This window comes from Monodon monoceros, unplaced genomic scaffold, assembly GCF_005190385.1.
Source record: "Monodon monoceros isolate NGI ecotype Baffin Bay Population unplaced genomic scaffold, NGI_Narwhal_1 Super_Scaffold_11, whole genome shotgun sequence".
Taxonomy (NCBI): domain Eukaryota; kingdom Metazoa; phylum Chordata; class Mammalia; order Artiodactyla; family Monodontidae; genus Monodon; species Monodon monoceros.
The window spans coordinates 48,388,227-48,412,875 of NW_021703767.1; the positions used below are offsets into that span (position 1 = coordinate 48,388,227).

The window sequence follows — 24,649 nt, forward strand, 5'->3', positions numbered from 1 at the left end:
GAAAAAAGGCAACTTCAGCTGAAAGAAAGTCCCTTGGTAGCTTCAATGATAAAGAAAAAACTTAGCATTAGAGACAAGGAGACTTGCCATTTATTTTATAATTATATTAATTTGATAGTTTTTTTTTCAAATTACTGAACCTATGGATATTTTTTTAAAATTACAAAAGAAACCTGGATGAAAATACTTCAGATTAAAGTGCAATGAACAAGACAAAAGTTCTGTGGCTGTTTTTGACAATTTTTTTTTTACCATAACAAATAAAGGAAAATTGTGTCAAGAGATTTGCATCTAGTGATTGCAACATGATAATTAAAGCATTTGGAATTTGCAGAAGTCTGCAGTCACAAAATTACGGCTCTCATCTCTACACAGTAAATACAAGGTAAAATAAAAACATTTGGAGGTATTAAGCCTGAGAAAAACTCCAGACTTTTCTCAGATGGTGGGTCCTTGTTAAATATTTTAGCAGTAGGAACAGTTAATTCTGAATGCTTGTGGTTCATGACTGATTTATTTAAACACTTTTACTACGATCAAGAAACAGAATACTTGATAGAAAAGAAAGATCTAGTAGTGTATATTTTTATTTTATTTTATTTTGCAGAGTTATCGTAGAGTTGAAAAGGTTTACTCAGCCTTTTTTATTGCTTTTTATATCATCATGTGAAATATCAACTAGCCAAACCCTTCAGCTTTCACGCTCTGGATTCAAGTTTCACTTAATACACGGAAGAGAGAATGGTTTTCACTTGGGACAAGATGATCTTGGAGCAAACTACCCAGAGGGAGGACCTAGCAGGATCTTTGGATATTCTGACCTGAACAATCTTTCTTTCCGACTCTATGCACAGCAGGGTTTTGACAAGCTCATGGCTCTGCATTGCCTCTGATATTTTCCATCATAACTGTATGAAAATTCCAGCCTGTTTTTCCTAATCCTGCTGACTACAGCAGTCTGCAACCATAAAAAGCCTTCACAGACCTGAAGTTGGCTTGGAAAATGCCTCTGCAAAGGAGCAAAAAAATACCTGCAACATTTATGTTCAAAGATAGGAGAGAGGTAAGCTCTTGTTTTGGTGCTGATGGGCTCAAGAGATTGTTTTTAGCGTCTAAATTAAGACATTTTCATTTTCTTCTGATGACATTTGTAAACAAAATACCAACACTAAAATGAGAGCAATTTAGCCAGGAAAAGGAGTGTCATGTCCAGCAGATCAAACCCTCTTCCAAATTCCACCAGAGAGAAGTGTCTATATATCAGCACATGACCGTTCTTTGTCGGTGTGCCCTGCCTAGAATCCTTCAGCCTCCAAGCTAACAGGTATGTGTGAGGTTTACACAAAAGATTCTAGGTTTCAAATTAGCTTCTTTTAAACCTTCAGCTAGCACTGATTTAGTCTCTGAGGAGGGGGATAAAAACACCAAACAAGTCTTTTCAGTAGACTGTATAATACCCATCTATACCATACAATTCATTATACAAATACTGTAGTTGAAGCTATACCATTCAAGCTACTGTGAACATCTGCTAAATCTAATAAGAAGTTGGTTTTCATCTTTTGCAATAAAGAGATCCAACTGAAAATTAAATAGAGGGGGGTGTGGGGAAGCAAAAGTTTAAGCTACTTCTCCACACATTTGAATTCTGACTCTCCGAGAAGAACTCTATTCCCCCCATCTGGCAAAGTAGATCATATTTAATACCAACATTTTAAAACTAGTATCTTTTAAACATTATTTTGAAAACACAAAACATCAGAGCTACTTGCCTTTTGGCAATTTCTGTGCATTTCCCAGGGCTAGTGCAATACTTCCACAGAGAAGTAGACACCCCAAGCTGGAGAGCATGTTGCATTTGCCACCTCACACGGGGAGTGATGCTGGTGGGAGTCCCGCAACCCTGGAGCTGCATTTAAGTGGACTGTCTCTCGGTGACAGAGGAGGGCGGCTGCACTTAGCTATGCTGTGGGCTTACTCACAGGGGGTGGAGACAAAATGACATCACACCCTTTCCCACACACACATCAAAAAAAAAAAACAAAAAAAAAAACGCACAGCAGCAAAAACATATCATCACATTTCCTGCTAGGTTGTAACTGTCTGTCTCTTCTCTTCTCTCTATGATATAAAACTTGAAATTATGGTCAAACCATATTTATGAAAGAGAAAGTAGTTGGGCAATTTTGAAACATGTGATGAACTCTTTTTAAAAATCCAGAAAAGACATCTTTAAAACCACTGGAACATTAAAAATATAAAATGAAACCTTATTCGGAAGGAAACTGTTTTTAATTATCTGGTAAACCAAACCAATTCTTCTTTCAAAGGGGAGTAAGCTCATAAAAATTCACTTTGAACCATTTGGAAGTTCCAATATCATGAGAAACTTTTAAGAGTAAGTCATTGGCTACACAGCTATTCATTATATATAATACACATGCATGCATACATAGATATACACACAGATATATATTGGGTCGGCCAAAATGTTCGTTTGGGTTTTTCCTGACTGATGTTACAGGAAAACCCGAACAAACTTTTTGGCCAACCCAATACCTATGGATATTCTATAGATGTGGAGATATAGAGAAATCACTATCACTAATTGATCCCCAACTCTGGGACAGGCTCTGTAATAGTGTCTTTACCTACATTATTGCATTTTAATCCTCACAGTGACTACACAGGAGATCTTGTGTTATCTCTGTTTCACCAGTGAGAAAAAACTGAGCCTCAGAGAGGTTAAGAGTCCTGACCAAGCCAGTGTATTCTAATGGTTAATAATTTGGATGGGCTTTGGAGTAGAACTGGCTGGGTATAAACTTGGATGCTATGTGCCCTTGACAAATTTCTCCATCTATATCTCATCAAAACTGGTTACATTTAAGGGCTTGCTCCATGCCAGGCACTGATCTGATCAATTCACATCTATTCATATGTATTCCTTACAATAACCTAGGAGACAGGCATTGCCATCACCCCCATTTTACACAGAAACTGGCCATAGGGAGGTTAAATGAAAAGCCCAAGGTCACGGTGCTAGTAACAGACCCGGCATTTTAATCAGACAATTTAAGCCCAGAGCTTCCACTCTTCATTACTACACTTTAAATTCAAAAATAGAGATGACAGTACCAATTTCACAAACTTGCTAGCAGGACTTTTGGACAGTACTTACCATAATGCCTGGTACACAGGAAGCATATCATAAATGATAGTCAATGAAAACAACAAAAATAATGACAATAATAAATCCCCCAATTAAGCAGAACTATGATTCTAACACAGGTACATCCACCTCCAAAGCCCATGTGTATCCTCTCTCTCTCTACATCACATGACCCCAAATACAGGCATTGCTGGAATGACTGGGTTAATAAAGCACTTTAAATGTTGTCATTTAAATCAACTCTTTGAAAATAGCTTATTTCATGCGGTTGCTGTAGCTGAACCAAAACAGTAAAAGGGAAATGGAATAATGGTGGTCCAATGAAATTCTAGTCAAAAAACTTACTAAAAGAAAAAAGACACACTGAAGAGATGGCCCCGTCTTCCAAATAAAGCGTGAGAAGGCACATTGTTAAAGTCATTTAGAGCTGGCCCCGGCTAAGCTTCCAGCACAGGAATGCTCTGGCACTGGCTACGAGGGGATTGGGTTATTTAACAGGTCTTTTTCGTCTCTAATTTTTTACTTGAATAGGCAGCTCTCTCAAACCCCCAGTTTAGACATTCATCCAGCTGGCCCTGCTGATTCTACTTCTATATCCATTGCCATCAAGTTAAGCCAGTGAGGCCACTATGCTAGCAGGAAATGACAGGGTTTTTTGTTTTTTTTTTGAGGGGGGGAAAAAAGAGCAGAAAATTTGGGGGGGGGGGGAAGAAAGGCTGGCTCTTTAAAACAGTGTGAGAAGCCGGCCGGAAGGTTAGGTAATGGAATTCAGGAATCAGTGTCTGCTTGGCCTGTGGGCTAAATCAGGTCTACATTAGCAATTGTTATTTGCAGATTGGAACTGACTGAGGGCTAATTAAACAAAGGTCAGTCTCTGATTAGTATTTTGTCAGAAAAAGTTGGTTGCATTAATATAGCTAGTGGGACAATGAACATTCATGGAAGGCCCTGAAAGTATAGAGGTCTCCTGAGATCCTGAAAGAGGCACATCCTAAAGAAACGGACCACGTCAGAGAAGGCATTTTACCTTCTCAACAAACAAAAAGTTTTCTATCATGTCAGAGTCTCAGCCCCAACAGGAGGTAGACAAATAGTCCAGAAGAACTGTTAAGGGCCTTGCTCATAGAGGAAAACATCAGGGCTGTGGTCATGTAACCACTGGAGGATTTAAGGCCATTTTTTAAGGAAGAATTACCTTTGCCTGTGGGTAGATTGGAGATGATGATTGTCGAAGAATTTGCACACACACACACACACACACACCCCGTACGTCTCCCAGGTGTCACAAGAGAGTGCCAAACCTAAGTCCTGGTTCAAATGCCTCTGCAGCACCTGTGTCTGTATTTACCTGGAAATACAGAAATGTGAAGCTCTGTTTGTGAGATGTAGAATCTCAGATTGAAAAAAGTTGTTTTACACATTTATTCAAAGCCCATAAGAGTGTATAACACCAAGAATGAACCCTAATGTAAGATATGAACTCTGGATGAGGACAGTGTGTCATTGGAGGTTCATCACTTATAACACATGGTAAAACCTCTGGTGGGGGGATGCTGGTAATGGGAGGGCCAGGGGTATGTAGTATATCTCTCCATGTGTGGGCGCCAGGGGTAGGTATTTGGGAAATCTAAGTACCTTCTGCTCAATTTTGCTGTGAACCTAAAAATGCTCTAAAAAAATAAAGTTTATTACGAAAAACTTTTGTTGAAAGAACATTTAGGAAGAACTTCTGGAAAATCCCATAAACTATACTTGTATTTTCCCTCTGTTCTGTGAAGGCAGGGGACCATGCCTATTTTTGTCTATCACTGTACCCAGTGACTAGAATCTGATAAGAATGCTATATGTTAAGACGAATAAGGGTCAAATGAAGCAGAATCCCTCAATTCCTCCATATTGTCTAAAGGTATCAAGCCAGAGAAAGCTAGACTATGACTTGGAATGTACGATTGTTGGGGAAGGGAGGTAATTCTCCAAGAGTCTCTCACATTTCTGGATGTCCTATGAGAAGAGGCACTGATTCCCTGTGCTCCAGACTACCTTTTCAATGATGTTGCTACAGCAAACAGCCTTGGAAGAGAGAAGTTTGTTTACTGATTCATGTAATAAAGATAAAGTCTCCCTCTGGGGCAAAGGGAACACATGCTCATTGTCTATTATCAAAGATTCAAGTTCCCTAAGCTTGGTTTCCTTTCTTGTAATATAACCTGTGGCATGTTTTTGGGTACCACCTGTAGCTCTTGGTGTGGTCCTGTGGAAACTGGGGCTCCTAGAATGAGCACAGATGCTGATATTCAGGCTACAACTATTGCTGGGTGTAAATAACTGTCCTTTGTCTTTGACCCAGCATCCTTGTGTCTCCTGCCAGCATCCGTGAAGTGTGCGGGTTGGCTTGCACATACGGTAAAATCCCAACCCTTCACAATTCTTGACTTTAGCATTGACCCACTCCATAATATTTTGTTAGGTAATCTTTTGTATAGTGCTATTACCTACATTCAAGTTCACAGTAAGAATCAGCCACGAAACTATCGTGCATAGTTAAGAGTGCTGCCGACATTGCTTATTAAATCATATAGTACCCTCTTTAGAAAAGCTCTGGAGGAAAACCTCTGTTCTTTATGTCCAAAAAAATGTAATCTTTTTTCTGATCAGCTGCATTTATTTTGTGACATTGTTCTCTTTTTGCGTAGACCATTAGAAAACCAGAACCAAATGTGTCCCCCACCCATATTAAGTACATATAGGTCTTTGCAGTGCACATGTTTTGACATCATCCCTGGCTTTTTTTTAACCCCACCCTTTTTTCTTGCTTATTTTACTTAGAGTCATTATGTGGTTTTGTAACTTGCTTTCATTTTTTTCTGGAACAGGGTGAAGTAATAAACAAACCCCACATTGGAGTTATGTCAAAAATATGTGTCAAAATAGGTGAAGTGGGAATCTGTGAATGTGCTCTCTGCTTTCCTTTTCTACACAACAGTAAACCATGATAGAATTCTGGTACAATGATTGTAGAGCATACTTTCTTTATTTATATTTTCTCCTTGGGAAAGCAGGCAAAAGGCAGGTGGATGCCCAGAACACTACTCGTACTTTTCCGTCATTTTATGTTTGGCTTTTTAAGTGTTGAACATTAATTCCATTATTTGAAATGAGACTTCCACTAAAACTCATCAGTCTTTCAAATCTTGCATGTAAACTCTGTGCAGTCATTTTACCCATCTGTTCACACTTTTGAGTCTCTCATACATAATGCCCTATGCTAAGAGATTTTTAAAGGCTTATAGATCTACAACTAATAAAATGCAAAGACATGCTGTGGGTTTCTAGGGGATGCTAATAAAAATAATTTTTATTATGACTCATATTTGAAACTGGAAACCCAGTGTCCCATGTTTTCAGCCCAAACATTGTTTCTGTAATTACCGTACTGAATGAGACTCATGATCCAATTGGAGGAAAATCCTGCTCCAGTGGGGGTACATTTGACCAGAGCATGAAGTTCTTTTCCACAATGCTTTTTTGGCACAGGGAAGTATGGCCCTTTAAATGCCTAAGTGATGTTTGCAGATCATTCTTCAGTCTGTCTAAATCTTGACTAGATATTTGGCTTCATAGCTTTGAAGGAATTAGCAACTTGTATTTATAAAAAACTGTAAAGAATTCTTTCTTTTTATTAAGCTGGAAACAGGCCTCTTTAAGACCTAAGTTGTACATCTCTGAGCTCTGAAGTTTGCCTTCCTTATTTTGTCTGAATTCTGCTTTCTTTGTGGAAGTGCTGAGTACTGAACTGAGCTTGTGCAGATGAAGGAAATATCTCCCACCTAGGATTTAAATGATATAAAAATTGAGGGAGTCAAGTGCTGAGTGGGGAATACAAATTTGTAAACCAGAGAAGGGACTCTGAAAAGGAGGATGTGCCAGAGAAGGCTCCCTAAAGTAGAGTACAGCATCAGGGAGTTCAAGACCATGAGAAACATAAGGAGGCAGCAGAAGGTAGGGCAAGTAGCATGGTGATCCTGGGAACATACCCTAGATAGGAGATTTTGCCAGCAGGCTGATTTTTATACTTCATTGCATGTGGTATATGAGAGGCCTGATGTGTACTAAAGCCTGGCATGAGATAGCCATGATCATGGCTTGCTAAACAACAGAGTCTGGATCTTTTTAATTTATTGTTTAATGGAAGTGCTACTTCTCTGGACACTTCCTAACTTTGTTACATTGTTTTTAGGTGTGACAACCAGGTTACAAGCAGAGTTAATTAAGTTCTTTAAAGATATTGCAAAATTGAGGTTGAGAATTACATTGTGGAATGTCTCTATGAGAGGGTGAACAGAAATAAGGAAATGGAAAGAAAGGACCCCTTTGAAGACAATTTGAGGCCATATCTCCCCCCAGGATATGCATTTGTGGGTCCTTTGGGCCATAGCTACCACTGAAATAAAGCATAGAACAGTATTCCAAAGGGAAGGACACACTCTAAATCCAATTAGAAAAATACACCCTGAGGAGGGGGACCAAGGAGGTGGAGCGTGAGGACGTGGAGCTCAACTCCCCTCACAGCACATCAAAAATACGTCGACATGCGGAACAATTCTCATGGAAAACTAACTGGAAATTGGCAAAAAACCTCCTATACAACCAAAGCTGCAAGAAGGATCTCCATGTAACCAGGTAGGACAGAAAAAAAGGCATTGGGTTGGGATCTGCATCCCTGGGAAGGGCCACAAGGGTGGACCCTCTCCCTAGGGAGCAAGTACGCCGAGGCTGAATCTGGGTATCACAGTCCTGGGGTCTTGCAGGGAGGAAACAAGCCCGCTTACCTGCTGGGAAATCCACTGAGACAGATAAAAGGACTGGAGAAGCCTAGACTCTACTCTCAAGGAATGTGTGTGTACTGTTTTGCTGACAATCAGGACAGAGGCCTCACCACACTTCCCAATCCAAAGGGACAAACATACTGGCTCCGATCACTGCACGCCACAGCCTGGCATAAGATCTGGGCAGAGACTCAGGGTAACTGTGCAGAGACAGACAGGGGCACCTGGGGTGTGATCTGGGCAGAGCCATAGAGGCCAGTGTCAGTGAGTACACTGTCAGTGCATACACTGGCAGCATCACAGGAGCATACGGTGGCTAAGCACTGATCACTGAGCAGACAGACCCTGGCAGAGGACTCATCTAGCTACACGGAGAGCCCAGAGGGCCTGGGGTGTGGTCTAGGTGGAGGAGTGACAGCCATTGTCAGCATGTATGCAGCAGTTCGTCTCCCAGTGAGAGGACCCCAGCTCTACCGACTCTACACTGCAGCTTTGGGCTAGATCTGGGGCAGACAGGTCCTGGGATAAATCTGCCACAGAGGCAGCCCAGATCTCAGGAAAGAGAGCAGCCACCTCATTTCCTGCAGCCACAATGCTCTGAGCCCCAGCCCGAGCCTACTCCCCACTACAGCCTTGAACTAGATCTTGGACGAACACAACAGAGAAAGGGAAGCAAACGTGGGCTGCTTCTGAGCAGAGCCATGAACACCTGCACAGGTGGCACACAGTTTGCTGTGACTGCAAGGGCCTCACTTGTTTCAGCAATCACCTCCTTCAAGGCAAGACACACACCCAAGAGCAACAGAGCCTGATCAAGCCCAATCCTCAGGGCTTCTCCTCCAACAACTGGGAAGCAGACCCCACCCCTGACAGGATGGTGACAGCCAGGAAGCCCTACCTCACATCCAGCACAGGCTCCAGATACTACAACACCAACCATACCCCTTATGAGGGGGACACTGAGAAGCACACCTTGAGGAAAGATGTGACTGGTGTCCATACCAAAACCAGCCCTCGCACCAAAGACATTGGACACACACAGTCTACACAGGGATGCTCCCACATAAAAATACCACTTCAAGACCACGGTACATAACTGTTTCTCCTAAATTCAGAGAGACAGAGAAAGTTAAGTAAAATGAAAAGGCAGAGGAATCACTCCCAATTAAAAGAACAAGAGAAATCCCTGAAAGAACAGATAATGAAAGAGAGCTCACCAGCCTACTAGACCCCAAGTTCAAAAAGGAGGTAATGAAAATGCTAACTAAATAAAGATTATTGATAGAAATTCAGATCACAGTAACAAGGAACTAGAAACTATAAAAATAAACCAATCAAAATAGACAATTCAATTGCTGAGATAAAAACCAATCTAGAAGCAATGAATAGCAGACTAAATGACACGGAAGAATGAATAAGTGATCTAGAAGAGAGAATAATGGAAATCACACAATCAGAACAGCAAACAGAAAGACAAATGAAAAAAATGAGCAACATATAAGACATATGGGGTAATACAAAATGTGTCAACCTATGCATAATACGGGTTCCAGAAGTAGAGAAAGAGAAGGAGATCAAAAACGTATTTGAAGAAATTATGGCCAAAAACTTGCCAAACTTAAAGAAGGAAACAGATATCCAGGTACATGAAGCACAGTGGGTCCCAAACAGAATAATCCCAAACAGACACACACTAAAACATATAATTAAAATGGCAAAAGTTAAAGAGAGGATTCTGAAGGCAGCAAGAGAAACACAAAGAGTCAGTTACAAGGGAACCCTCATAAAGCTGTTAGCTGGTTTCTCTGCAGAAACTTTGCAAGCGAGAAGGGAATGGCATGATATATTCAAGGCGCTAAAAGGGAAAAACCTACAACCTAGGATATTCTACCAAGCAAGATTATCATTTAGAATAGAAGGAGAGATAAAAAATTTCTCAGATAAGCAAAAACTAAAGAATTTAGCAATAGTAAATCTAACCTAAAAGAATTACTGAAGGGTCTTCTCTAAATAGAAGAAAAGAAAGAATCTATAGGAAAGGGAAAATCACAATAGGAAAGGCAAATATATAAAAGGATTGAAAATCACTTAAATAAGTATGTACATAGATTTAAAAATAATCAAAAATTATAAAAGTGATTATAATTAACAGTAAAAGGATAAGCATGAGGCTGTAAAATAGGACATCAAAATCACAAAATATGGGGGAGAGGAGAATAAAAATGTAGATCTTTTAGAATGTTTGAACTTGAATGACTACCAGTTTAAAGCAAATAGATGCAGTTAAGGATCAACATACTTGAACTCCATGGTAACCACAAATCAAAAATATACAATAGGTTCACAAAAAACAAAAAGAAAGGAATATACTACAAAAGAAAATCATCAAACCACAACAGGAAAAACAAAAAGAAGAAGAAATGAATAAAGAAGAATGACAAAAACAACTGGAAAACAAGAATTAAAATGGCAATAAGTACATACCTATCAATAATTACTTTAAGTGTCAATGGGAAAAATGCTCTGATCAAAACATAGAGTGGGAGTTTGGATAAAACAAGAATGTACAAGGTGCTGCCTACAAGAGACTCACTTCAGGGCAAAGGACACACACAAACAGAAAATGAGGGGATGGAAAGATAGATTTCATACAAATCGAAATGACAAGAAAGCTGGGGTAGCAATACTCATATCAGACAAAATAGACTTTAAAGCAAAGCCCATAAATAAAAACTAAGAAGGGCATTATATAATGATAAAGGGATCAATGCAAGAAGAGGATAGTACACTCATTAACATATATGCACCCACTATAGGAGCACCTAAATATATAAAGCAAATACTAACAGACTTAAAGGGAGAAAATGACAATAATACAGTAATAGTAGGAGACTTTAATACCCACTGACATCAATGGACAGATTTTTCCAGACAGAAAATCAACAAGGCAATGGAGGTCCTAAATGACACAGAGACCAGTTGGACTTAATTGATATTGACAGGACACTACATCCAAAAAAACTAGAATACAAATTCCATTAAAGCACACACATAAGGTTCTCTAGGATAGACCACATACTAGGCCACAAAACAACCATCAACAAATTTAAGAGAACAGAAATTATTATAAGCATCTTTTCTGACAACAACAATATGAAACTGGAAATCAACCACAGAAAGAAAAATGAGAAAGGGACAAACACATGGAGACTAAACAACGTCCTACTAAAAAACCAATGGGTCAACAATGAAACAAAAAAACAGAAATCAGGGATTTCCCTGGTGGCACAGTGGTTAAGAATCCACCTGCCAATGCTGGGGACAAGGGTTCGATCCCTGATCTGGGAAGCTCCCACATGCCATGGAGCAACTAAGCCCGTGCACCACAACTACTGAGCCTGAGCTCTAGAGCCCACAAGCCACAACTACTGAAGCCCATGCACCCTAGAGCCCACACGCCACAACAACTGAGCCCACACACCACAACTACTAAAGCCCACGCGCTCTGGGGACCGTGTGCCACAACTGCTGAACCCACGTGCTGCAACTACTGAAACCCACGCACCTAGAGCCCGTGCTCCACAACAAGAGAAGCCACTGCAATGAGAAGCCTGCACACCACAATGAAGAGTAGGTCCCACTCACTGCAACTAGAGAAAGCCTGGGCGCAGCAACGAAGACACAACGCAGCCAAAAAATAAATAAATAAATAAAATAGTAAACATTTTTAAAATTAAAAGAAAAAACAGAAATCAGAAAGTACCTTGAGACAAATGAAAATGAAAACAAAACCTTAAAAAAAATCTATGAGATGCAGCAGAAGCAGTTCTAAGAGGGAAATTCAGACCTTCCTCAAGAAAGAAGAAAAATCTCAAATAAACAACCTAACCTACTACCTAAAAGAATTACAAAAAGGAAGAATGAACAAAACACAAAGTCAGCAAAAGGAAGGAAATAATAACTACCAGAGAGGAAATAAATAAAATAGAGATTAAAAAATGATAGGAAAGATCAATAAAACCAAGAGCTGGTTTTTTTGAAAAGATAAAAAATCAACAAACCTCTAGTCAGGTTCACCAAAAAGAAAAGAGAGGACTCAAACAAACAAAATAAGAAATGAAAGAGGAGAAATAACAACTAATACCACAGAAATACAAAAAAAAATCATAAGGGAATACTAGGAATAGTTATATGCCAATAAATTGGACAACCTAGAAGAAATGGACAAATTTCTAGACTCATACAGCCTGCCAAAACTGAGTCAAGAAGAAACAGATAATCTGAATAGACCAATCACTAAGTGAAATAGTCTGTAATAAAAAAACAAACAGGGCTTCCCTGGTGGCACAGTGGTTGAGAGTCCACCTGCCGATGCAGGGGACACAGGTTCATGCCCCGGTCCGGGAGGATCCCACATCCCACTGAGCGGCTAGGCCCATGAGCCATGGCCACTGAGCCTGCACTTCCAGAGCCTGTGCTATGCAATGGGAGAGACCACAACAGTGAGAGGCCCACGTACCGTAAAAGAAAAAAACAAAGAAACAAACAAAAAACAAACAAAACTCCCTGCAAACAAAAGTCCAGGGCCAGATGACTTCATTGGGGAACTCTACCAAACATACAAAGAACTTAGATCTAACCTGCTCAAAATATTCCAAAAAATTGAAGATGAAGGAACATTTCCAAATTCATTCTATGAAGCCGCTATCATCCTGACACCAAAGCCAAACAAAGACAGTACAAAAAAAAAAATTACAGGCCAATATCTTTGATGAATATAGATGTAACAATCCTCAACAAAATATTAGCAAACCAAATCCAACAATACATAAAAAGGATCAAACACCATAATCAAGTTGGATTTATTCCAGGGTGGCAAGGATAATTCAACATACACAACTCAATCAGTGTGATACACTACATTAACAAAAGAAAAGACAAAAACCACATTATCATCTCAAGAGATACAGAAAAAGCATTTGACAAAATTCAACATCTATTCATGATAAAAACTCTCACCAAAGTGGATATAGAGAGACTATATCTCAAGATAATAAAAGTCATTTATGACAAACCCACAGCCAACATAACACTCAACAGTGAAAACCTGAAAGCTTTCCTGCTAAATTCAGGAACAAGACAAGGATTCTCACTCTCACCACTTCTATTCAACATAGTATTGGCAGTCCTAGCCACAGTAGTCAGACAAGAAAAAGAAATTAAAGGTATCCAAGTTGGAAAGGAAGAGGTAAAACTGTTACTATTTGCAGATGACATGATACTCTGTATATAGAACCCCAAAGCCTCCACACAAAAACTATAAGAACTAATAAATGAATTCAGCAAGGAAGCAGGATACAAGATTAATATACAGAGGTCTGTTGCATTTTTTACACTTTCAATGAAATGTCAAAAAGAGAAAGTTAAAAAAACTCATTTAAAATCACATCCCAAGAAAAATATCTATGAAAACTTAACCAAGGAGGTAAAAGACTGATATGCTAAAAACTATAAAACATTGATAAAGGAAACTGAACATGATTCAAACAAATGGAAAGATATCCCATGCTCTTATATTGGAAGAATTAATACTGTTAAAATGGCCATACTACACAAAGCAATCTATAGATTTAATGCAATTCCTATCAAAATACAAGTGACATTTTTCACATAACGAGAATAAATAATCTGAAAATTTCTATGGAACCACAAAAGACCCAGAATTGCCAAAGAAATCCTGAGGAAAAAGACCAAAGCTGGAGGCATAACCCTTCCAGACTTCAGATTATACTTCAAACCTACAGTAATAAAACAGCATGATATTGATACAAAAACATACATATAAATCAGTGGAACAGAATAGAGAGCCCAGAAATAAGTCCACACACCTATGGTCAATTAATCTTCAACAAAGGAAGCAAGAATATACAATGGAGGGCTTCCCTGGTGGCGCAGTGGTTAAGAATCTGCCGGCCAATTCAGGGTACATGGGTTCAAGCCCTGGTCCGGGAGGATCCCACATGCCGTGGAGCAACTAAGCCCATGAGCCACAACTACTGAGCCCACGTGCCACAACTACTGAAGCTCACGCACCTAGAGCCCATGCTCCACAACAAGAGAAGCCACTGCAATGAGAAGCCCGTGCACCGCAATGAAGAGTAGCCCCCCGCTCACCACAACCAGAGAAAGCCCACACACAGCAACAAAGACCCAACGCAGCCAAAAATAAATAGATTAAAAAAAAAAAGAATATACAATGGAGAAAAGATAGTCTCTTCAACAAGTGGTGTTGGGAAAGCTAGACAGCTACATGTAACTCAATGAAATTAGAACACTCCCTCACACCGTATACACAAATAAACTCAAAATAGTTTAAAGACGTAAATATAAGACATGACAACATAGAAGTCCCATCAGAGAACATAGGGAAAACATTCTTGGACATAAATCATAGCAATACTTTCTTAGATCCGTCTCCCAACGCAAAAGAAATAAAAGCAAAAATTAACAAATGGGGCCTAATTAAACTTAAAAGCTTTTGCACAGCAAAGGAAACCATAAACAAAATGAAAAGACAACCTACGAAGTGGGGGAAAATATTTGCAAACAATGTGACCATCAAAGGGTTAATATCCAAAATATACAAACAGCTCATACAACACAATATCAAAAAAACAAACAACCCAATGAAAAAATGGGCCAAAGACCGAAACAGATATTTTCCCAAATAACATACAGATGGCCAACAGGCACATTAAAAGATGCTCAACATCACTAATTATTAGAGAAATGCAAATCAAAACTACACTGAGGTATCACCTCACACCAGTCAGAATGGCTATTATCAAAAAGTCAACAAATAATAAATGCTGGAAAGGGTGTGGAGAAAAGGGAATCCTCCTACACTTTTGGTGGGAATGTAAATTGCTGAAGCCACTATGAAAAACAGTATGGAGTTTCCATTAAAAACTAAACATAGAGTTACCATATAATCCAGCAACCCCACTCCTGGGTATATATCCAGAAAAAATGAAAACTCTAATTGCAAAAGATACATGCACCCCAATGTTCATAGTAGCACTAAAATAGCTAAGACATGGAAACAACCCAAGTGTCCATTAACAGATGATTAGCTTAAGAAGATGTGGTATATATATATATAAATATATATATATATATGTGTAAAAAATATATATATAATGGAATATTAGTCAGCCACAGAAAAGAATGAAATATTTCCACTTGCAGCAACATGGATGAACCTAGAGAATATTACACTTAGCAAAGTAGTCAGTAGACCAATATTCTATGATATCACTTATATGTGGAATCTAAAAATAATACAAATGAATCTATATACAAAACAGAAAGAGACTCACAGACATAGAAAACAAACTTATGGTTACCAAAGGGGAGAGGGGGCAGGGAGGGACAAATTAGGACTATGGGATTAACAGATACTAACTACTATACATAAAATAGATAAGGAACAGAATTTACTATATAACACCGGGAATTATATTCAATTATCTTATAATAACCTATAACCGAACTTATAATCTGAAAAAAATAACTGAAATCACTTTACTAAAACTAATACAATATGGTAAATCAACTATACTTCAATTAAAAAAGAATAATTCAGGGGAAAAAAAGTGAAAAAAACAAAAAAAGAAAAATACACCCTGGTACAAAAGGAAAACATGTAGTAAATTGGTCTAAACTGAGAATAATAAATTTAGAAGGTGATAGCTTACAATAGATGAATAATCATGTATTTAAAGTAACAATCACTGACAAGGACAAAAGTGCACAAAATTTCAATTTGTGATGTCCTGTGTTTTGACTTTGTGACACTCTATTTTCTAATCTCTATCTCTTCTCCAGCTTAAAAACATTTGTGTTTGAAGTTAAGGAAAAAACAATAATTTGATGTGATAACTAAATGCTTTAAAGAAACTGCAAAACTAAGATTGAGAATTACATCATGCAGTAATGTCTCAAATGAGAGAATAAACAGAAACAAGGAAATGAAAAAAAAATATTTCCTTGTTCTACACTTGAGCTTTCCAGTACAGTAAACACTAGCTACATGTGATTATTTAAATTTAAATGAATTAAAACTAAAAGTTCGGTTCCTCAATCACACTAGCCATATTTCAAGCACTCAGTAGGTCATATGTGGCTAGTGGCTACCATATGTGACAGCATAGACAAACCATTTCCATCACCACAGTTCTGTAGTATAGCATTGATCTTGACCTTGTCAACTAGCATCAAACTCTACTAGTGGAGAATGACAAACATTCATATTTGGAATGAGTAAATCAATAAATTAATTGATTTAATTAATGAAAGACTGAATTAATAAATCACTCTCTTTTGGCTCTTTATCTCTCTTTTCAACATAAATATAATATGCTTTTATTATTTGTCTTTGGTAAACTTCAACCGATATGGGAAATTTTTCTCAAAATGAGAAAGTAACTAAGGGGGACAAAGGATTTTCACCTATAAATTTACAGCTCTTGAAATGTCAGGGAGCCAGGACTGTGAATGTAATCTAGGGTTGCTGACAGGATATATCAAAGTGGCCCAGCCACTGTTGGTTGGCAACCCTACAGTTATTCTCATCAACCTTTTTCTTCTCTAAGAGAACTTGCCTTTCATGGTAGAAGATGGCTTGGAAGGGCTATGTGAATAAATTCTAGCTAATAAATTTTAAAGAGATTTTTGCCAATGTGCTTCTAGCAAATATATATTTATCTGATGAAAAGAAACTTACGAGAAGGATAGCTCCTTCCCACCCCCTTTTTCCTGCTTTGAATATTATTAAATGAGGAAGGGATGCTTAGAGGCACAGCATCCATCTTGTGGTCATGATACAAAGACATAAAAGTGCAAAAAGCTCATCTAGGGCCCATACGCTGTTGACCCTAGGATCAATCATGAAATGGACTATCTATGGACTTGTTATAGAGAAGTTATAGTGTAAATAAACAAAAATGTATTTGTTTATGCCAATTCTAGTCAGATAATTTGATTTTTGTACCTCTTTGTGTCTCAATTTCTTCTGTAAATTGGGATAGCAGTTTCTACCTCATAGGGTTACTGGGAGTATTAAATGGCTTAATACATGTAAAATACTTAGAACAGTGCTTCATGCATAGCAAGCACTCAATCACTTTTGGCTACTGGTATTTTAGTGGTGGTGGTGGTGGTGGTGGTGATGGTGGTGCTTATAATCATTGCAGCTGAAAGTACGTGAACACTTAACCTAATGAAGAGCACACTCCATGTAGGCCTGCTTCTCAGCAAAGACATCAATTCAGAAGCTGGGAAGTATACAGAAAAGACTTAACTAACTTCTCTGAGAGTGCCTTTTCCAAGCATTTGGTTTGCTACTGAAGACTAATTGAGGCATTGAGTGAAACTATTATGAAAATAGTCATATTTTCAAAAGCCATATTTCAAAAAAGTTTTATGTCAGGCATCCCAAAAGCTTAGGTTCACTGCCCTAAATCTAGTATCCTGGAAATGTATAAATAGTTCAAAGTAGTATATCAGCATATCCTTAAAAAGAGTCAAATGTATGTGGGTATATTATTCTTCAAGCCAAGGCTTTTTCTAGTATATTTTCTTAGATTTATTTTATTTTCAACAGCTTTATTGAAACAAAATTGACATAAAACTAACTGCACGTATTTAAATTATACAATATGATGAATTTTGATATATGTTTTCACCTGGGAAATCCTCACGTCAGTCAAGATAACCACCTTTAAATGAATACTTGTAGCCCTTTTTAATCCCACCCTCCTTCCTCTCCACACCTCTCATCCAGTCCCTCATAACCACTGATTTGCTTTCTATTTTAATACTTTAGATTGCAGTTTCTAAAGTTTTACACAAATGGAATCATACAGTACGTACTCTAGTTTTGACTGGCTTCTTTCACTCAGCATAATTATAATGAAATTCACCTACTTTATAATATGCATCAATAGTTCATCCCTTTTCATTGCTGAGTAGTATTCCATTGAATGGAAATACTACATTTTGTTTACCCATTCACCTGTTGATGGACATTTGGGCTACTGCCAATTTGGCTATAACAAATAATGCTGCTATGAACACTTGCATATATGTCTTTGTAGGGCTGCATGATTTCATTTCTCTTAGATAAACACCTAGGAGTAGAACAGCTAGATCAAATGGTAGGTGTTCATTTAAATTTTTAAGAAACTGCCAGACTCTTTTTCAAAGTAGATGTACAGTTTTACAATCACACCAACAGTGTATGAGGGTTCCAGTTTTTCCACAACCTTGCCAACATACAAGTGTATGTCAGAATTTTTAATTTTGGCCTTTCTAATAGGTATGTAATAGTATCTCATTTTTATTTTAACTTGCATTTCCCTAATGACAAATAATGCTGAATACATTTTCATGTACTTGTTTGCCATTTGTTTGTCTTTTTTGGTGGCATCTCTTAAAAACCTTTGCCTTCTTTTGGTGGTGAGGAGATGGTTTGTTTTTTTATTATAGGTTATAAGAGTTCTTTATAAATTCTGGATATAAGTCTCTTATAAGATATATACTTTACAAATATTTCCTTGCTATCTGCAGCTTGTCTTTTCATTCTCTCAATAGTATCTTTTGAAGTGCAGAAGTTCTTAATTTAGGTGAAGTCTGATTTGTATAATTTTTCCCTTATGGATTGTACTATTGGTGTCATAGCTAAAAATCCTTTGCCATTCAAGCTTATGAAGATTTCAAATTTTTAGATTTTACAGTTAAATCTTTGATCCATATTGAGTTGATTTTTGCATATGGTTCATGGTATGGATTCAGGATCATTTTTTGCATCAAGATATCCAAGTTCTGGTGCCATTCACTAATTGCTCTTGCACCTTCATCAAAAATCAACTGTTCAAATATATACAGGTTTATTATGGAATGTTTATTCTGTTCCATTACTCCATTCATCCTATCTTAATGCCAATAACACATTTTATTGACTGTGTTAAAATTCTTGTCTTAAAATTAAGTAGCATTAATTTGCCTGTGAAGCCATCTGCGTCTGGAGTTTTCTCTGTGGGAAGGTTTTGGGTTTCAGGGTGTTTTTTTTGTTTTGTTTTGTTTGTTTTTTTAAAAATTCAATGTCTTCACACTGATGAAAAAATCAAAGATGACCAAAGAAATGGTGGAAAGACATACGGTGTTCTTGGATTGGAAGAATCAATATTGTCAAAATGACTATACTACCCAAGGCAATCTACAGAGTCAATGTAATTCCTATCAAATTATTAATGGCATTTTTCACCGATGTAGAGCAAATAATTCTAAAATTTGTATGGAAACACCCATAGACAAAGCAATCTTGAGAAAGAAAAACAGAGCTGGAAGAATCAGGTTCCCTGACTTCAGACTATACTACAAATCTACAGTAATCAAAACAGTATGGTACTGGCACAAAAACAGAACTATAGATCAATGGAACAGGATAGAAAGCCCAGAGATAAACCCATGAACCTATGGTCAACTAATCTATGAGAAAGGTGACAAGGATATACAATGGAGAAAAGACAGCTTCTTCAGTAAGTGGTGCTGGGAAAACTGGACAGCTACATATAAAAGAATGAAATTAGAACATTCTCTAACACCATAAACAAAAATAAACTCAAAATGGTTTAAAGACTTAAATGTAACACCAGATACTATAAAACTCCTAGCAGAGAACATAGGCAGAACACTCTTTGACACAGACCACAGAAATATCTTTTTGGATCTGTCTCCTAGAGCAATGGAAATAAAAACAAAAATAAACAAATGGGACCTAATGAAACTTAAAAGCTTTTGCACAGCAAAGGAAACCATAAACAAGACAAAAAGACAACCATCAGAATGGGAGAAAATATTTGCAAACGAATCAACAGACAAAGGGTAAATCTCCAAAATTTACAAGCAGCTCATGCAGCTCAATATTAAAAAAACAAACCAATCCAAAAATGGGCAGAAGACCTAAATAGACATTTCTCCAAAGAAGACATACAGATGGGCAAGAAGCACATGAAAAGCTGCTCAACATCACTAATTATTAGAGAAATGCAAATCAAAGCTACAATGAGGTATCACCTCACACCAGTTATAATGGGCTTCATCAGAAAATCTACAAACAGCAAATGCTGGAGAGGGTGTGGAGAAAAGGGACCCTCTTTCACTGTTGGTGGGAATGTAAACTGATACAGCCACTATGGAGAACAGTATGGAGGTTCCTTAAAAAACTAAAAATAGGGCTTCCCTGGTGGCGCAGTGGTTGAGAGTCCACCTGCCAATGCAGGGGACACAGGTTCGTGCCCTGGTCCGGGAAGATCCCACATGCCACGGAGTGGCTGTGCCCGTGAGCCATGGCCACTGAGCCTGCGTGTCCGGAGCCTGTGCTCCGCAATGAGAGAGGCCACAACAGTGAGAGGCCCGCGTACCACAAAACAAACAAACAAACAAACAAAAAAACTAAAAATAGAATTACCATATGATCCAGCAATCCCACTACTGGGCATATACCTAGAGAAAACCATAATTCAAAAAGACACATGCACCCCAAGGTTCATTGCAGCACTATTTATAATAGCCAGGTCATAGAAGCAACAATGCCCATCGACAGATGAATGAATAAAGAAGATGTGGTACATATACAGAATGGAATATTACTCAGCCATAAAAAGGAAAGAAATTGGGTCATTTGTTGAGACATGGATGGATCGAGAGACTGTCATACAGAGTGAAGTAAGTCAGAAAGAGAAAAACAAATATCATGTATTAACGCATATATGTGGAACCTAGAAAAATGGTACAGATGAACTGGTTTGCAGGGCAGAAATTGAGACACAGATGTAGAGAACAAACGTATGGACACCAAGCAGGGAAAGCCACGGGGGGGTGGGGGTGGGGGGGTGATGAATTGGGTGATTGTGATTGACGTGTATACACTGACGTGAACAAAACTGATGACTAATAAGAACCTGCTGTAAAAAAAAGATTTCCCCCTGAAAAGCAACAGGGAGATCGTTCGGTATATAAAAGGATTTAAAGGGAAAAACGTCACCCCAGGCATGCTACCTCCTCATCATATTATCAGAAGGACCAGATATATGCACTTGGAGCAGAAATACCAATTGTTTTCCTTCATGCTGTGGACTTGAATAAGAAAAATGCCTCCTGCCCATAATCTTACCATTTACTTTGGCTCCACCTATGTAGCCCTTAGAAGAGAATTTGCTAATTTTCTTCTCCAAGACCAGAGGGCCATTGATTTACTTGGGTGGTCGAAGGACACCTACTCTACTGGTGAACATTTCTGGGTGACACGTAACAGGATTCCAGGCCAGAGGGCAGGTGAGTATTCTCATTTTGCTAGAGGAAGGGAGGCTCAAGGAAGAGAGATGGGACACGTGAGTGAAATCATGGGAGTTGGACTGGAGTCGTTTGACTTTGAATCTAGCATTCTCTCCTCTACCTGACACCTGGCAGATACCCGCACCCCAACAGACATGTCAGCCTCAGGAGAGCCCATCAAAATTCACAGCATCACAGGGACATATTTACTCAAGATTTATATTAAGAGTTTTTCTGTTTGTGTAACTCTGAGCTCCAAATGCAATACACGACTGAGAAAACAGCATTCTGATGTTTTCAAGATATGCTCCAGAATTAACATTAAAGCATGGTGGACAATCCAAAAAAAAAAAAAAAAAGCCAAAGCAGTAAAAGTAACCATGGAGTATTGGTTGAAATATTTTCAAACACATTACTTGTTAATTCTACTTGAGAAAACCTAGCATTTATGAATTGTGAATGGAGATGGTGTGTTAAGATCTCTCTACAGGATTACTCTTCCCATACTGAATGTGTGGCTTAAACCATGTCCTTGTCACTGGGCTTCACATAAATAAATAAAACCAACTCACCTAAACTAAAGTGTTCATACACTGAGTTAATAATTCATATTGGGAAACATATGTCAAGTTAATGATCTAAACTATAAAGATCATCTAATTATCTTTTTGAAAATTTAAAAGTTTAAAACAGCATGAAACAACATAAGACATAAAAAGAGGCTAATTATATAAATTGAGGAACAATCTAATCAGCTAACATAATTTAGTCACTAAAATCCACATGACATTGGCCACATGAGAGACCTGAAAATGCTAAGAGAAAAATATTTAGTTTTTAAAATGTTGTGTACTAACCAGACAATGATGTCACAAAGAAAGAAAACTACAAGCCAATATCACCGATGAACATAGATGCAAAAATCTTCAACAAAATACTAGCAAACAGAATCCAACAGCACATTAAAAGGATCAAACACCATGAGCAAGTGGGTCTATCCCACAAACGCAAGGATTCTTCAATATACAAAAATCAATCAATGTGATACACCATATTAACACACTGAAGGACAAAAACTAGATGATCATCTCAAAAGATGCAGAAAAAGCTTTCGACAAAATTCAACATCCATTTAGAATAAAAACCCTCCAGAAAGTAGGCACAGAGGGAACTTACCTCAACATAATAAAGGCCATATATAACAAACCCACAGCCAACATCGTCCTCAATGATGAAAAACTGAAACCATTTCCACTAAGATCAGGAACAAGACAAGGTTGCCCACTCTCACCACTATTATTCAACATAGTTTTGGAAGTTTTACCCTCAGCAATCAGAGAAAAAAAAGAAATAAAAGGAATCCAAATCGGAAAAGAAGAAGTAAAGATGTCACTGTTTGCAGATGACATGATACTATACCTAGAGAATCCTAAAGATGCTACCAGAAAACTACTAGAGCTAATCAATGAATTTGGTAAACCAGCAGGATACAAAATTAATGCACAGAAATCTCTTGCATTCCTATACACTAATGATGAAAAATCTGAAAGTGAAATTAAGGAAACACTCCCATTTACCACTGCAAGAAAAAGAATAAAATACTTAGGAATAAACCTATTTAAGGAGATGAAAGCCCTGTATGCAGAAAACTATAAGACACTGATGAAAGAAATTAAAGATGATACAAATACATGGAGAAACATACCATGATCTTGGATTTGAAGAATCAACATTGTGGAAATGACTATACTACACAAAACAATCAACAGATTCAATGCAATTCCTATCAAACTACCACTGGCATTTTTCACAGAACTAGAACAAAAACTTTCACAATTTGAATGGAAACACAAAAGACCCCAAAAAGCCAAAGCAATCTTGAGAAATAAAAATGGAGCTGGAGGAATTAGGCTCCCTGTCTTCAGACTATACTACAAAGCTACAGTAATCAAGACAGTATGGTATTGGCACAAAAACAGAAATATAGATCAATGGAACAGGATAGAAAGCCCAGAGATAAACCCATGCACATATGGTCACCTTATCTTTGATAAAGGAGGCAAGAATATACAGTGGAGAAAAGAGAGCCTCTTCAATAAGTGGTGCTGGGAAAACTGGACGGCTATATGCAAAAGAATGAAATTAGAACACTCTATAACACCATAAACAAAAATAAACTCAAAATGGATTAAAGACCTAAATGGAAAGTCAGACATTATAAAACTCTTAGAGGAAAACATACGCAGAGCACTCTTTGACATAAATCACAGCAAGATCCTTTTTGACCCACCTCCTAGAGAAATGGAAATAAAAACAAAAGTAAATAAATGGGATCTAATGAAACTCCAAAGCTTTTGCACAGCAAAGGAAACCATAAACAAGACCAAAAGACAACCCTCAGAATGGGAGAAAATATTTGCAAATGAAGCAACTGACAAAGGGTTAATCGTCAAAATTCACAAGCAGCTCAATATCAAAAAAAACAAATAACCCAATCCGAAAATGGGCAGAAGACCTAAATAGACATTTTTCCAAAGAAGATATACAGATTACCAACAAACACATGAAAGAATTCTCAACATCATTAATCATTGGAGAAATGCAAATCAAAACTGCAATGAGATATCATCTCACACCAGTCAGAATGGCCATCATCAAAAAATCTAGAAACAATAAATGCTGGAGAGGGTGTGGAGAAAAGGGAACCCTCTTGCACTGTTGGTGGGAATGTAAATTGGTATAGCCACTATGGAGAACAGTATGGAGGTTCCTTAAAAAACTAAAAATAGAGCTACCATATGACCCAGCAATCCCACTACTGGGCATACACCCTGAGAAAACCATAATTCAAAAAGAGTCATGTACCACAATGTTCATTCCATCTCTATTTACAACAGCCCGGACATGGAAGCAACCTATGTGTCCATCGACAGATGAATGTTTAAAGAAGATGTGGCACATATATACAATGGAATATTACTCAGCCATAAAAAGAAACGAAATTGAGTTATTTGTAGTGAGGTGGATGGACATAGAGTCTGTCATACAGAGTGAAGTAAGTCAGAAATAGAAAAACAAATATCATATGCTAACACATATATATGGAATCTAAAAAAAAAAAAATGGTCATGAAGAACCTAGGGGCAGGACGGGAATAAAAACACAGACCTACTAGAGAATGGACTTGAGGACAAGGGGGGGTGGGGAAGGGTAAGCTGTGACAAAGTGAGAGAGTGGCATGGACATATATACA

At 37.9% G+C, this 24,649-nt stretch overlaps 1 protein-coding gene across 3 annotated transcripts in view; it reads right to left on the minus strand.

Annotated features, from left to right (window-relative positions):
• Positions 1-1,944, minus strand: part of ABI3BP (ABI family member 3 binding protein) — a 262,119-nt gene extending 260,175 nt beyond the window's left edge. For 2 of the 3 annotated variants that reach the window (XM_029213848.1, XM_029213849.1), the window contains exon 1: positions 1,773-1,866. In XM_029213848.1, the coding sequence (XP_029069681.1) occupies positions 1,773-1,851 (79 nt within the window). In that variant the 5' untranslated portion in view covers positions 1,852-1,866. Of the gene's footprint in view, positions 1-1,772 lie in introns of all 3 variants that reach the window. The other variant, XM_029213847.1, reaches the window with a different exon arrangement.
• Between the last annotated feature and the right edge of the window lie 22,705 nt (positions 1,945-24,649).